Source organism: Embiotoca jacksoni, unplaced genomic scaffold (genome assembly GCF_022577435.1).
Source record: "Embiotoca jacksoni isolate LCO1_2020_lvr unplaced genomic scaffold, fEmbJac1.0.p SCAF_3, whole genome shotgun sequence".
In the NCBI taxonomy this organism is placed as follows: domain Eukaryota; kingdom Metazoa; phylum Chordata; class Actinopteri; family Embiotocidae; genus Embiotoca; species Embiotoca jacksoni.
In genome coordinates this window covers 17,161,023-17,176,489 of record NW_027185381.1, presented here as the reverse complement: position 1 = coordinate 17,176,489, position 15,467 = coordinate 17,161,023, and the positions used below count along the sequence as shown (strand labels likewise).

General features: G+C 39.0%; 1 protein-coding gene across 6 annotated transcripts in view; it reads left to right on the top strand.

The window, feature by feature from the left end:
* shank3a (SH3 and multiple ankyrin repeat domains 3a) overlaps positions 1-15,467 on the top strand; it is a 149,663-nt gene that overhangs the window by 34,935 nt on the left and 99,261 nt on the right. For all 6 annotated transcript variants that reach the window (XR_011178931.1, XR_011178932.1, XR_011178933.1 and 3 more), the window contains exon 3: positions 2,498-2,569. Coding sequence is in view for 3 of the 6 variants with exons in the window: in XM_069162858.1 (XP_069018959.1) it covers positions 2,498-2,569 (72 nt within the window). In the remaining 3 variants the exon portion in view is untranslated. The remainder of the gene's footprint in view (positions 1-2,497; positions 2,570-15,467) is intronic.

Here is a 15,467-nt window from a genome sequence, read left to right as displayed (position 1 = left end):
TTTTCCTGTCATGATGTGTCAGTCAAACCCTAGTAGCAATAATGCTGCGCTCAATGACAGTGTGTCGTCTGCAGCAGCTGTCATCTTTCAGAGATAATTGTAGAGCTTGTCCATCATATTTTTTGATCTGAGAGAATCGCAGGCGTATAAAGATGTGTCGCTTTACAGATGGAGGTTTTTGAGACTGGTCATTTTGTAGTCAGTAATTTTGTGATTTTACAAGAGATGGAGAAGGTAATAAAGATTTGCTAAAGAGTAAAACCTTTTTTTTTTTTTTTTAAAGTTTTAAATATTCTGGGCTGCAAATAAATCCTGATAGGGTCTACTGTCTGTGCTGAAGGATTCATATCAGTGGAATACTGGTTTTAAAAAGGCGTTGCTGCAAAGTCGTAAACATCAGAAGCATGGGTGACATGCAATTTACAGCTTTCATGTAATGTAATGCCAGCAGAATAGCACTTAAACAAGATACTTGTACTATTAAAACAACACTTAAAATATAAACATTCTGTTGCTATAAAGATTTTATTGTTTATTATCTCACAAGTCTTGCTCAGTCTGAACTATGGTGCATTTCATCTGTCTCATCTTTCCCTTTGAGTCTATGGTTGTATTCTCTCAAAAGCTTACAATAGGTGTGGACAATCAGTTTGTGTTTTTGTGTGTGCGCACAAGTGTCTGCTACTCGTCTGCAGGAGCACTGTGTGTGTCACTGATTGACCCACTTATTCCCAGAGGCCAGTGGTGTGTAGAGATGATTGACGGGTTTGGATTAGCACCTCAAAATCCACTGCTCTGCTGTGGATTTACCTTGTTGGTGAACAGCGCACATCATTCGGAAGCAGACATGGACATTCTGACACACACACACGCACGCACGCACGCACGCACGCACGCACGCACACACACACACACACACACACACACACACACAGATGGCCCTGAAATACATTGTGAGTCCTGTGCAGTGAAAGTTACAGAAGTTTTAAAGCTGTTACTGCCTGTCATTGTTGAGGGAAACCTGTCTGCTAAACATACAGTTTGCAACAGACCCATTGAGGATTCTTGCTTTTGACAAGTTGGCAAATAATAATAGACGTCCAGATCTTCATGCTCCACTATCACAAACCTTAAAGAATTATATTGCAGTAGTGAAAGAACAAGTGCTTTTTGGTCTTTTGTGTTTTTTCCACAGTCCTTTAGAAACCCTGTTTGGGCCAGTCTGAAGGGTACAGTGCGATATTAACAAGCATTTGAAAAATACTGCTCTGATTATTATACAAAAAGTAGTACATTTGTTGTATCTTGGAAATATTTTGTTCCAGAAACACAAAAATATGTCTCAATGTGCAGAGTCATTTGCCATAAAAAAAATATTGCCAAACCATGACACCATGACCAAACATTCAAGTCCAGATTGCAGTGTAAACATAGTCAAAGTCACGTGATTTAGAAACCCTGATATTAGCACAAAGTAGATGTATTGTTTTCAGTGCTCATTGGAGTTCCGCCATTGCAAATACATGATTCCATACACAATTCATACAGTCACTGCTTTTTGTTGCCAAAAGAATGTAGTGATCAAAGAGGCAGGCAGTTTTCTTCACACGACAGTACGTGCAGGTTGCTCGTTGTAGTGAGAGAACACTTAGGTTTTTCTTTGCATCTTTGAAACAGCCCATTCCCGGTTTGCACTGCTCACATTACTAATTGATAGGACTGATGTTGCAATTTTCAGCTTCACAGTGTCACAACTTTATATTGGCTAATTTCTTGAGTCGTTGACTTTTGGTAATATAGGCAGAGTTTTTGCCACCAAAGGAGATAAAGCATGAACTTGTTTCTACCTTCCCTTCCCTTTTATTTTTTTCCCATTTGCAAGGATTGAAGAAATCCAATCAATGTCTGTCCATCAGAGTTTAATGTCAGTGTCTGTTTAGTTTATCCTCTATTAACTTTTTAAAATGAGAAATTAATATTTCCAGTTGTAGACACCTTTTTTTTTTAAGTGGGGACAAATTAATTCACTTGTTTTTTAATCAATCAAACTTTTATTCCATGCTATCCCTGAGCATTATTTAGTTGAAATATGAAATCTTTGTTTATTGTATTTTAATGCGCATACATACAAGGAACACTAGGTTTCAAGCAAGATATAACATTTGGGGAAAAAAATGACAAGTAGGAGCTCTGAGAAAAGATGACAGCCGTAAAAATGGAGATGTTTGGTCCCTTAATGACACTGAACGTTTATTAAATGAGTCAAAATCTCAGTCTCTGTCTTTCCTTTTCTCTCTCATAAGACAAACTAATATGAAATGAAGGATTTTACACAGTTGGTTCTCGGAGTTGATGTTGCGTGACAGATTTATTTGGAATGGTTTTAATTCATGCTTTTATTATATATTTTTGTTGAGCAGTAAAGACAAACAAAAAGAAGAGGTAAAAAAAACGATTGCCTCTTATTGCTTTTCTTCTTTTTTTTTTTTTTTTTCAGTTTCGCTATAAAAGACGTGTCTACACTCAGACCTACCTGGATGAAAAGCAGTTGTCTAAGCTTCACACCAAGGTAAGACCAAACAACTGTATACTCGATCATTCTGACATCTAAAGAGCTTTTGGTTTGTGGAACCTTATGAAATACATAAAAACTTTGCTCACTCATATCTCTGATTGCATGATGTAAGGTGCTCAGTCACCACGAGACTTTTCAACATCTTCAATACTCCTTAGTATAGATTCCTAAAGTCTGGAGGAATGAACACCATTTGTTGAAAAGATATTCCCTTATTTGTTGTTTTGATGCTGATGGTTTTGGTGCACAGTGTCGTATGTCATATTATGATTCGTGTGTATATGTTTGGGATAAGATTTGGGCTAAGTTTTGATGATGATGGAAGCCACAGCATGTGCCTGACATCATTGTTGTTCAATAATCCCTCATGCTTGGTCCAACTCATATTTTCAGGTTTTTGCTTGTTTTCCCCTATCTGTACAGCTTAGTGATGTCACAGAGCTGGTAATTTGGTACTAAGTTGGTGTCACAATTCTGAAAAGGTGATGGTACTTGTTTAAGTATATATATTGACAAGATGATGTCAAAATGTTCATATTCTCTGTAGTGTTACCATTATTGTTTGTTAATTGCAACAGCTTCTTTTGTTGTTGCAGTGCTCTTCACACAACAACCATTAATGCTGATGCAGAAAGCTCATAAAGTTAGACGACTACAATTATTACTATTCAGTCAGTATCGAGTTTGGTAAAGAGAATCTTGAAATTCCAATGGTATTAGTACTGAATACCACATGTCTGGTATTGTGACATCTTTAGTACACATGGTGTAAAATATTGTGTCTCTACAAGTCAAATACCAAATCAAGTGCAAATAGATTTACGTTTTTTCAGGTGTGTTGACTTTGAACTTCGATATAACTCGGGGTATTTGCTCACTATTCTTTTGTAATAGCAGCCAAGTATTTGCAACCGAAAGGGTTTGGCTAAGTTTTGTCCTCTAATTTTTGAGATGCTTGACAAGAGGGCCTCAGTAAAAGCTCTGCTCTGTGTTTGTTGGTTCATTCATGTGTAATTGAAGTACTCTCTTTAGGCCATGCAGAACACTAAGAGCCTTGAATAAGGACAATGTGTGCTCATATACAAGGCAGTGTGATACATGTCATGTCTTTGTCAACATGAACCAGGTCTGTTTTGTAAGAAATGAGCAGATGGACATGTTTACTGGGAAAATTAGACATAATGGATGTTTAGGCGCAAGACAAATCAAACCTCAAATGTTTAATATTTGAAATGTATATATTACTCTTCTCAAGTCTGTGTCAAAGTCATTTGCGAGAATATCTACAACAGATGTTTGTTTATTACAGGCGAGGTATGAACAGACCACAAAGGGCAAAGCAGGTTCAGTAAACTCAGTCTTTACTTGGTGGATCAGAAGGTTTATAGACGGAAACAAAGAGGCTGTCCAAACTGGAAAACAGAGCAAAAGGGCTAATGTCGGCAAACAGTGGGGATGTGATCACAAATGCAGCTAAAGATAGGCAGAATGGGATAAAGGCTGGCATGCTAAGTCTCGTGAGTAACCCAGACAATCTAGCATGGTGTGAATATTGACTGGACGCTGTATATACAATGCTGTTGAAGTAATGGGGAACAGGTGTGCAGGCAGGTAACCAGCTGAAGCAGGAACTCAGTGGGGACAACTGGTGGACAGGTGCAGAATGGCAGATCTGATATAACAGGAGATGTTAGTAACTTGATAATAGCATGCCCCGATTGTGTGTTTTAGTGTGTGTGTGTGTGTGTGTGTGTGTGTGTGTGTGTGTGTGTGTGTGTGTGTGTGTGTGTGTGTGTGTGTGTGTGTGTGTGTGTGTTCGTAAGTGTGTGTAATGAGAGGAACAGATAGCAGAGAGAATTTAAGGCATTTGCATCAAACCCCATCACACGGCAGGAGATTTATGCTGGAGAGAATTAATAGTGAGTGCTACTGTGTTTGTGTGTTTTTGTGTTAGAGAGAGGGTTTTTAGTGGGGAGTTGCTTTTGGTTAGAAATTGACACCGTTTTGATGATTTGTGACCCAGTCAGTTTGTTTCAGTCTTGTTACTGTCAAATGCCAAATTTAAGTATGCTTCATTGAAAAAAATTGCATCTTAGTTATTCAGCATATGCTGTTTTTTTTTTTTTTAAATATTTTATATTATTATATTATGGCTCATATTATATTATGGCTCACATAATAATCTAATACAAAAAATACCATAGAGTAAAATGATAAAGTAAGCCAGTATTACGTGTTATGTGTGACTAATGTTCTTAGATATGCTTTTCTTACAATTAATAGACTAATACTTGTAGTTTAACGGCTTACTGCTGATTTAGCTCTGTAGTGAGCTTTATTTATATCCCATGAGAAAATGTTATTATATTGTTAATCCTTACAATCATAGCTTCAGGAACTTAACTAAGAGCCTCATAAATATTAGGCCGTTCAAGACTATTGATTAGAAAACAGTTGTGTCTTTCTTTTTTGTTTAAATGTTACTTAAAGGATTTTAGATGTTACACAATTTGTGACTGCGATTCTGGAGGAAGACTGTTGATATTTGAACTCGACAGCCAAACAGACATACTGTTCCCTTCAGTGCTCCTTCAGCAGCTCGGCACCCCAAATATATGATGTGCATTGCCACGTTGATGTTGGTGCCTCTTTATCATAGTAGAAGCAAAAAAAACATTATTACATAACATGTCATCAAACAAACAACAAGCAAGTACAACACAGCATCCAAAACACAATGGAGTAAAGGCTAATGAGCACAAACGCCCTCTGTTGCTCACATGGTGGAATAGTGTTGCGCGGCTCAATCTGAACCACTTTGTTTGTTTTCCATTTACAGAGTCAGCGCTTTGTACAAGCCACCCAATTTTTTAGCTCACACACAGAACAGATGACTAGAAGAATGTGAGGAAATATTCACCGAATTTGGCAAAACGTTTTTCTGTTTACAGATATAAAGCTATTCTCTACACAGTAAATGAATTGATCATGTGGCCACATTGTCTTTGCAGAAATTTTGCATGCAGTTTTCTGTTGTTTCCAATTCCTTGTTAGAGACTTTGAAACATTTAGTTAAACAATTGGAAAGTAGAGACCAAAATGTAACCTGTCCAGATTTATCCTGAGGTTCGGACAATGCGTTGCCACGTCTTGGATTTTTTTTTTTAACACACAATTGGTCCAAAAACATTAGAAAAAGTATGAACAAAAATATAGCGTTGGGTCACTGTAAATTATTGCTTAGATAGAGGAGGAACTTTGAGTTTATTGGTGTTTTTTTGTTGCTATTTTGCTCCACTGCTGTATATTCAAGGACAGCAAGTGTTCTCTGCTGTGTAGGCTACTTCTGTTGAGAGCGTCAGACAGAAAGAGAGAATGATAAACAGTGAATGAGATGTAGATGTAGAAAAAGCAGTGAGAAGGATCAGTCATTCTCTAAAATATTTCTCTTGTCTAACCAGTCTGGTGTGAGCTGCATCCGTCTACTTCTGTGCTACACTGCTATCACAAAGTATGAGTGAGTGGTACTCAACCGGCGTACTCAACCAAGATCGGTTTCTGCCAGCGGCAATTTTGGTGGTAATGCCACAAAATAAATCATCTATAAAAATTGAATTTGTTGTGATTGGTCTGCCTTACAGGTCAGTCGAACTGGTGAAATTCTCAAATCGAGAAAAAGAGTGTGTCTCTCCCTGACACCAACAGTCACACTAAGTAGAAACCTGAATGTGTGAATGAGCTGTGACAGCCACTGTGTTGTTTGAGCTACATATTTTTAAGCAATGACTAATCCAAGACAGCTGCCTTATTGAAGAGAATGAGGGTGCTAATTTGGCTGTTCCACTGTTACTAATCTGCATCTCACACAGACGTAGACACACCAGTTGTTATAGTGCTTAAAGGGTCAAATATCAATCACAATGCTTGCATATATAAAATGCTGCTGTTTACAGTAGATGTGCATGCAAAATGTTTTGTTTAAATTTACATTATGAATTACTGGAAAAGTCTAATTTCAATTGGCAGCTGTATTAGGCAACGGCATCCACTGCTTCCTAGATGAACGTAACGAAGGAAGAATGCAGCTCCGCTTTTGGTACTTATTGATTCAGTGGTCATGTCCAAGTGAGGGAGCAGCTGGCTCTATCTTCATCATGTTTTCTCAAGGAGAACACATTTGCTTAATATTTGTAGATGTATCACAATTGTCAATAATTTAATAGTTATTGTTAAAGACTTTTCGCATGTCTTTGTGGAGGCAGTAGAAATAGAAAAAAAAAAAAAAATCAAATATTCTCCTTTGCCTGCATTAGTGAAAATTTGCTTTAAGCTAGGCATATTATGATGTAATGGAGCATTGACGTTTATTTCCTTCTTTTTTTTTTTCTAAGTGGCAAATTTGCTTTTGCTGCGTAATGACTTTATGATAAGAGTGCAATCCTGTTATGGGTGACTCGTGCAGCCGTGGCAGTTGCAATGCTCGGCATTCATTGTGCAGCAAGCTGCCCTGAAAAGCAGGGGTCGGGCATTAGCCTACTTTGCTAGCATGGAGTTCAGTAGCCGTGGGCTAAAGTTTAGAATTAGGCCATAGTTGATAGAATTTTCCCCATTCATTTTTCTCTTTGCCTGAATGAACCAGACCTCATCACCCTTTAACCGTCCTGGTTAATCACGCTTGGTGGCTTCGTGGAAAAATTGCACAGTATAGTTTTACAAAAAAAGAGTGCATGTGTGTGGATGTTTGGTGTAAAATACAGGTCTGGAGAATGCAGTATGTAAGATCTTCCAGCAATTAAAGAACATAACTTTTTTTATAATCAGTCTTTTGAACAACTTATTCAAACTGACTCTGTGTGTTTAACATTTAAAACTTTATTTTCCCCTTCGGTAAAGAGAGATCAAACTATGTATTCACATTCTTCGTATTCCAATGTAACATCTGTATGTATATATTCCACGCCACACACGACTGTATAATATCCACATTCCAGCATAAGAATGACAACTTCACCCACTTCTTGCAGTCTATGTATAAGGAACAGTTAATGCTTTAGCTTGCCACAGGGATTTATCATTGATAATTTATGTGATTTTGTGAGACACTCGTGTCTCAATCTGTCTAATATGTATTGGACCATTTATATATTTATAGCAAATAAAAGATTAATAAACATTGGACATTTAAACTCAGATATTGGATGGATAGATTGATGGAAAGAGAGATTGGTGTGCTGTATATAGGGATTATGAATGAAAGCCCTGGGCATCGTGGCCATAGAGATGACTAGGAAGAGTAGGGGTTACAGGAAGCTAGAGGCCAAATGGTATTATAGAGCATTTAGTAACGCACTATTTGATAATGTGGTCATGGACCCTACACAGCACAATGCCAGAGCTAGGGCATTTATTATGTACTATTGTCATACATGCATTGTGAAATCACACGCAATATCAAAGCATAAAATGTGCTTTCTTTTGGGATAAAAATTCTTATATTTTTTCAGTGTGATTCACAAGCTAAACAATTATGCCACATGATTTTAGTGTACAAGCGTGGGAAATCATAGTTCACAAAAAGCCCTCCCATAAAACGCATAGCAGAGTGATGCCATTCCTCCTACACTGAAGCTTTGTATTGTTATTAGCAGCTTATCGTATTTATGAATTAGAGTTCTTGCATTATTTTCAATTCATAATGAACATTACAGAGAATATAGCTTATTGTAGGTGTGATATTGTTATGAGATGCAAGATCCCACAGAGCATTAGTACCGTATAGATGCAGCTTTTTTTGCAATTGCAGCCAATATGAAATTTTGGAATGTGGAATTTTCACACACACCTAAACTCATGCAAACACACACACACAGCTGCATGGCACAGGATGAGAGGGTATTTCCAATAGGGAATCCCTCACACATAAAACTATTCTTATTGATAATCCCCTAAAAGGAAAAGAAATGTCGTGCTTTGAAGAAAGTCGAGACATATCTGGAAAGAAAACAAGACACAAGCACACAAACAAGTACAGATATGGAACTTGGGATTTTTAAAAATATTTTCCCAGTTGTAGAGAGTTTAGCTGAAAATGGTTATGCTGTTTCTTTTTAAGATCCGTTTTTGATGTGTGACAATGTACCACACGTGCATACACACAGACTGTATACGTGTGAGGTTATGTAAATGTGGTTATTTATACAGTTTGTTGATTTAAAAAACACCATATTATCAGGAACACACAAAGTCACCACTGTCATATAACACCGGGGTTAGCACATTTCTGCAAAAAAGGAGATCACACCAGCTCCCGACAATATTTCTATGCCCACTCTTCTGATCCCCGTCTGTGTATCCGTTCACTTTGGATAAATCCAGATCTCCCCTCGATTCCACACCCTACCCACCCTCCCTCTGTTTTTTCTCATTCGGTTTTCCCTCCCTCTGTCTTACACTTTCTCTCCTCTCTCTATTTCCCTCCCTCTTCTCTAGCTCTCCCTGTCCCCACTCCCTCTGTTCTCTCCAGCATCCTGCAAAATCACCCCTTACCATCTCTCCGTCCATCTGTGCACGCACAGGAGTAACTGTGTCTGTCCTGGTTCTGGTGAGTGTTTGTGTGAGGGACCATGTGAGTCTGCATGTGCTACTTTGACAAGACAAAGGGGTAGTGAAGGAGAAGGAGGAAGAGGAAGGGGGTGCTGGATATGGCCATGTGGAGGATGTTTTGGCATTCGAACTGTAGCTGACCTACGGGACTGCTTGTGTGACGGGGGAGTGTGTCCATGTGTGTGTGAGATGGGATCTGTTCTGGGCAGAAGACAACCAGCTGACAAAAAGAAGAGAAGAACTAAACAAGCCAGGAAGGCCAGGCTCAATAGTAAGGTACCCCAGTTGCTCTCATCATCTCTATAATTTAACTTTGCCATTACCTCTGTTGTAAATACATCTTTTTTTGTCTGTTTTTAACACCTTTCATCTCCAGTTATTCACAAACACTCCCCAACCCATCCGTGACTACCTGTCTATGCTCTCCCTCTTTCTCTGTAGCTTTCGTTCTGTTGTTATGCTCTGCTGCATGTTGGCTGTGTGAGGAGCTGGTGCAGTCTTGTCTGAAACCCTGACAGAATGCTAATGTTTTTCTCTGCACTGTTTCAGGTGCTCACTGTGGACTTGGATCTGTGTGTGTGTGTGTGTGTGTGTGTGTGTGTGTGTGCGTGTGCGTGAGTGTGCGTGCGTGCGTGTGTGCGTGTGCGTGTCTGTGTCTGTGTGTGTGTGTGTGTGTGTGTGCGTGTGCGTGTATGTGGTGTGTGTGAGTGTGCTGATATGTTGGCAATGTGTGGATGTTTGTGTCTGTCTGTGGCCACTTTGAGTGGTTGTGTTTTGCTTTTGAATCACTGGGTTAGCGCAGCTAGTGTGTGTGTGTGTGTGTGTGTGTGTGTGTGTGTGTGTGTGTGTGTGTGTGTGTGTGTGTGTGTGTGTGTGTGTGAGAGAGAAAGAGACAGACATTCCTGTATGCAACTGTGTGTATGTGCACCTGTGGGTGAAAATGTATTTTGCGTGCACATGTGTGGATGAAAATGTATTCCGCATCCACGCGACATGCGCGCGTCAGGATCGGCCAGTGCATCGCCCAAGGACAAAATTTGCTTTATTGTCTTTATTGTTCGCTGTCATAATGCTCTGCTTGTGTCACATTGCTATCTTAACTTAAAGGATACTTAATGGATGGAGATGGCCTCACTGTGTATATGTTTCTGTCTGAGAGAAGACAAAGCTGCATGGTGCTGTAAAGATAGTACAATAGTTGTGCACAGTGGGTAAACTTGTTAAGCTAAGTAATTGCCACACACTGGATATATTTTCTGTGAACCTTCGCTGAGAGTCTCTGAGCTGTCTGTCTCAGTCAGTGAGAATTCAGCAGGTGGCAGCTGTCAGCAGGGTGCCCTGCGGGCAGCCTGACTTGAGCTATACCACATCTGGGCAGCCTGACTTACGCTACAAAATCTCCCACACAAATGTTTCTTCCACCTAGCCATTAGTTCAGTTATTGATTCAGTACGTGCAGAATTTACTAGCTAGAAAAAACATTATTTAGAGCTTGACACAATGTCCTTTCTGTTGTTTGGTGACTTTGTTTTCCAAATGCTTACAAATTCACCAAGTGTAAAAAAAAAAAAAGGCCATTTAAACTACACACTGCATGATAGTGTAATTTGTTTTATTTTGTTTTTGCCCTGGCTTGTAGCGAGACGGTCTTATTTGACATTTGACATTAATACTTAATTACGCTCCATACGCTGGAATTCTGTTCGCTCCCAAATGTGTTTGTGTCATCTGTGTCCTCCTGTCTTTCTAGTATATGTTTACGTTTTGCTTCGAGAAATTGCAGCACTGTACTCTCTTTTTCACCACCAGAGTATCTCACCCACTGTCTTAATTTTTCACTTTAATTGAGTGGGGTGTGTACGTAAGTGTGTGTAAGAGAGAGAGAGAGAGACAGTGATGAGACAGATTAGAAACAATAAATTGATTCAGTTTTGCTCAGTATGCTCTGAAACCAGGCCATGTAGAAACTATAGCCCCAGGCTGTTCATAATATACCGCAGTAAGCTCTACAGTATGTGGGTCTCTGCTTGTAGGTACTGCTAATGCTAATCTATGGACACTATTGTTGTTTTTGTATGTCATATCAGGGCAGTTGTCCAAAGCACCTGTTTACTTTTAAACCAGTTAACTTTGTACTGACGGATGGAGACTGTTATCTGAATATTGTCACATGAAAATGGGTCTGGAAGAATTTACATCACTCATGTAGAAAAAGGTTGAGTGACACCTGGCAATGACACAAGCAGAAGTTAACTTCAATCCAACAATTTCCCAGTTTGGTGTCCACCACTCTCTCTTTGACTTCCACATGATGCAGTCACCTTCAAATACCCCACTCTTTGTATTATGGCTCAAGCTGAACAGACATATATATGATGATGAAAATCAAGCACAGCACAGCTACATGTGTACACTGTTAAAAATGAAAAATGTCCCATTCACAGATCTATTAAGCCAAAGAAATTATCATTTAACTCGCATAAAGCAACACATACTCTCAGTAAAAAATGCCACTTCATGTGTCTGACCTCAATGGGAATATTTTAGACATTACTCATCACTGCTAATATTTCTGACATAAAGAGGAAGTAGTATGCCTTATTATATATTATGTTGTTACACCTTATTGCCCAAGTTGATCTCCCAATGAGAAAAATAACACATTGTACATCCCACCAAATGGAGACTCATAATTCTAGGTCAGGCCGTATGAATAGATGACTGTAAAATACGATGCCAGAGGCGTAAAGTACAGTAGAGTCCTAATAATCATGTGGTTGAATAAATTCACTACCCACATATTCCCTGTCTCAGCCTGGAGCTCGCTGACTGCCCTCTTCTATCCTCTCAATGTAGCCCGTAGGCCTATTTGTAGGTTCAAATGTAGGGGAGAATCTTTTTTGATATATTTTTAGCTGTATTTTGACGAAGGTTGTACTTTGCTGAGCTCCAGTTTACCTCTGGTCTGATTAGTGGTGTTTCATCCAGAGGCTCTGTCCCCCTGCTGCCTGCCTGCCCATGTCCTGGTGTCAGTTAGAAACCACATGACTGGACCTGATTCAGCTCTTTCTTTCTTTATACTCTTTGATTCTGATGACAGCATGCATTCCCCTCATCCTCCCTGACCCCACCTGCTTACAAAAACAAACACACAAAATGAAAGTCATGCATATAAACAACAATAGAAACCTGCCGTCATATTTCATGTAACAGAATTTATGTACTGTAATTAAGAGGGCATAGTGACTCTTAGTTATTACATAACCAAGAATCTCTCAGACACCCCCTGTACACATAAGTGTACAGTGTGTCTGTGGAAAAATGTAGTTTTTATCTACACATCAGCTTGTGATCATCAAGTTTCAATGGATTTTAAATAGTTATTTGGTAGAAAAATACATGATAACATGCAACGAAATGTCTCAAACCACTCCTGTAGCATAATCAGCCTCTCCGTCATTCATCTGCGTGCTCATTTAGTTGCAAATTGTTATATTAGTGCCAAAATGTGGCGAGATGTATCCCTCCATCTCAGTCTTTGAAATTGTCCACATTACAACCAGGTGCACTCCATTATTTGCACATTTGCATGACTGGTTGTAATTGTAATCTAATGTAGCTGTCATGAATGTAGCCACATTAAAAACCTGAGAGTTTCATTTTTAAATATAGACTTTAAATGAAGTATTCATGTACAATTCTTATGAATGAGCTGCCTTTCATATAGATTGGGCCTCTGTATGTGTCTACATGCAGTCATAAACAAAGGTCTACACACATATTTTGGTGAGACAATGCTGGACAAAGCTGTGCTGTCAGTGTGGCCTGGAGGGTGGGTGGAATTGGTTGCAGTTGAGCGTACAGCAGAATGTATTAGGGGGGGGGGGGGGTCGTTGGTCCCATACAATAAGCCTGTGCTCTGCAAGTTTGTGAGTGTGTTGTTGAGTGGGAAAGAGGCTGTGGCTTTACCCTGCTTTGTTCTAGCCTTTAGCCAACCCTCTCAGAAAGCTCCCACCGTCCCACCGGCCCAAACTGTACTTCATCGAGAGGAATACTAGATATTATAACGGGCTGAAACATATTATTTTAGTGCTTCTGAAAAGGATTACTCTGGAGGCACCATGCTGTTACGTTCAGAGAGAGCTTCCAGGAGCCGGGCCACAGAGGTTAGACTCAACACACTGCTGCTAAAATGACTCATGATATCAGTAGTAAATAAAGGTTAGTGTCACAGTTGGGCTGTGCAGGCACCCATCTCGCATTGTGCAACATGCACAGTGATTTGTAGTGTAATGCTTTGTTTTTCTGTCAGTTTTAAATTTTATGGACTTTTCACTTTAGAAGTTTTAGCCAGGCATGCACTTTAAGTTAAATTGGACAGTAAGTCATGTGTTACTTTACAAAGAATGTTGTTAAAAAAAAATCTATTTGGATATGTATGTGTCTTTTGTTTGTTAGTCACTAGAGCATTTTTGCTGTGTTACTATATGTTTCATGATTTTGCATATTTTAGTGTGAAGAATTGCATCACAATATTTTGTTTCATTGTGTCTCATTTTATGTGGTTTCAAAAGTAGCGATAGGTCACATAATAGGGTAACCATATTGGTATGTGCATGCTGTGTCAGCAGGTGGCTTGAGTCCAGATAAAAGCTCGGTTGAAAATGCAGAGAGGATTTTTTTCATATCTGTCTTTGTCTCTATTCCTTATTGTCCTGCTTTCTCAAACCCTTCAAAAAACATCAATAAAAACATCAGGAACCCCCTACATAGACCAGACAGACAAACACAAATCTCAGCCAAAGGAGTCTAAAATACTAACTGTCTAAAAGGCCGCAGGGACACTGCCCGGAGGCAGATATTTAGAGCGGGTATTAAGAACAGGATGATAATGACTCATGTCTCATGTGAACTAAGCAAGCTGAGAGAAGAGATTGGGCTTTTGCTAAACCTTCACTTGTGAGGTGTAAAAGTGAATTGCGTGTTATGCAGAAACATCTACAGTGAATGATGTGCTGGATGCTGTTGTTATAGTAACAGCACCCCATCACTGTCTTTGAGAGTGGGCTTTTTACTGCACTCATACATCATGAATAAAATGTGTTTAGTGTGCTAAATTATGAATCAGTAAGTGTTATTTTATGTGTGCGATTGTGCGTGCATGTGTGTGTTCGTATGGGTTTGAATGTATCCAGTACATTTCATCTTTAAGCCCTCAGTGTTTTTTTTGTAGTGTTAGTCTCCCCCTTAGCTTAAGAGTGTATTAAATTACTCAGCGATTTATTTTGCTGCTATACAGTAAAGGTTGAAGATTCCCCTCACAGAAAATCCTATTCCTCGGGATCAAATCCACAGTCTGTCATACTGTATATTGGTCTTTTTGTAGCTGAGAGCATTACACTTTAAGCCTGTTAGGTATGGATATTGGAGATTACTGAAGCTTTCGCTCACTCAGACAAACATAGTGTGGGCTGAGGCCCAAACAGACATAGACAGAGGCAGAAGTAAAGTATTTGTAGACACGCACAGATAAAACACACAAACAATCACCAATCTGCACAAAAAGGCATTAAGCAGTACGCAGCAGCTCTGCGTCTCTAGAGAGTTTAAACACCCACATTAAAAACCAAGAAAGTTAATTAATATGTTCTTTTAATGGGCGGCTTTGCTAAATCCACCAGCAAGATAAAATATTAAACATATTTCAAAACAGTCAATATGGAAACAAGTATCATTATTTTAAAGGAGTACGCCACTGAAAAACCTTTGTTCTGAGTTTGAAACGGTCATCCGCTGAAGGCTTAAAAAGTGTCTTTGAAAAGGTCAGGCCAGCCCTTGTGGAGGATTTACACTTTCTTCACATAGTGGTTTAGATTGAATGCAAAACAATAAGTCATAAAATGTTCTTCGAAACTTTTCAAACCACTCTTATGGCATTTCTTTGTTGCCCATCCATGTACGCAGATGTTAGTCATTATTGTGCCAAATATGTCAAAACATGACCAAGTACACAGCTTCAGTTTGTTGCGCGTGCTGTTACTGTAGCTGCTTACATGTATCGCTCAAAACTGACATAAGAAAATATAGGTAAACATATGGGTAACAGGTAAACATAACATCTTTATTTATTTTACTGTAGGTCTGGCCAATATATTAATAATATATCAATATAATAAGGCTGTTGTACTGGATTGTACAGGTGATCCTAATTTTGTGAACCCTTAATAGCACCGCATTCGGTAGCTGTCCGTTTACTTTCTGAAGTGTCATACATTCATGCACACACAAA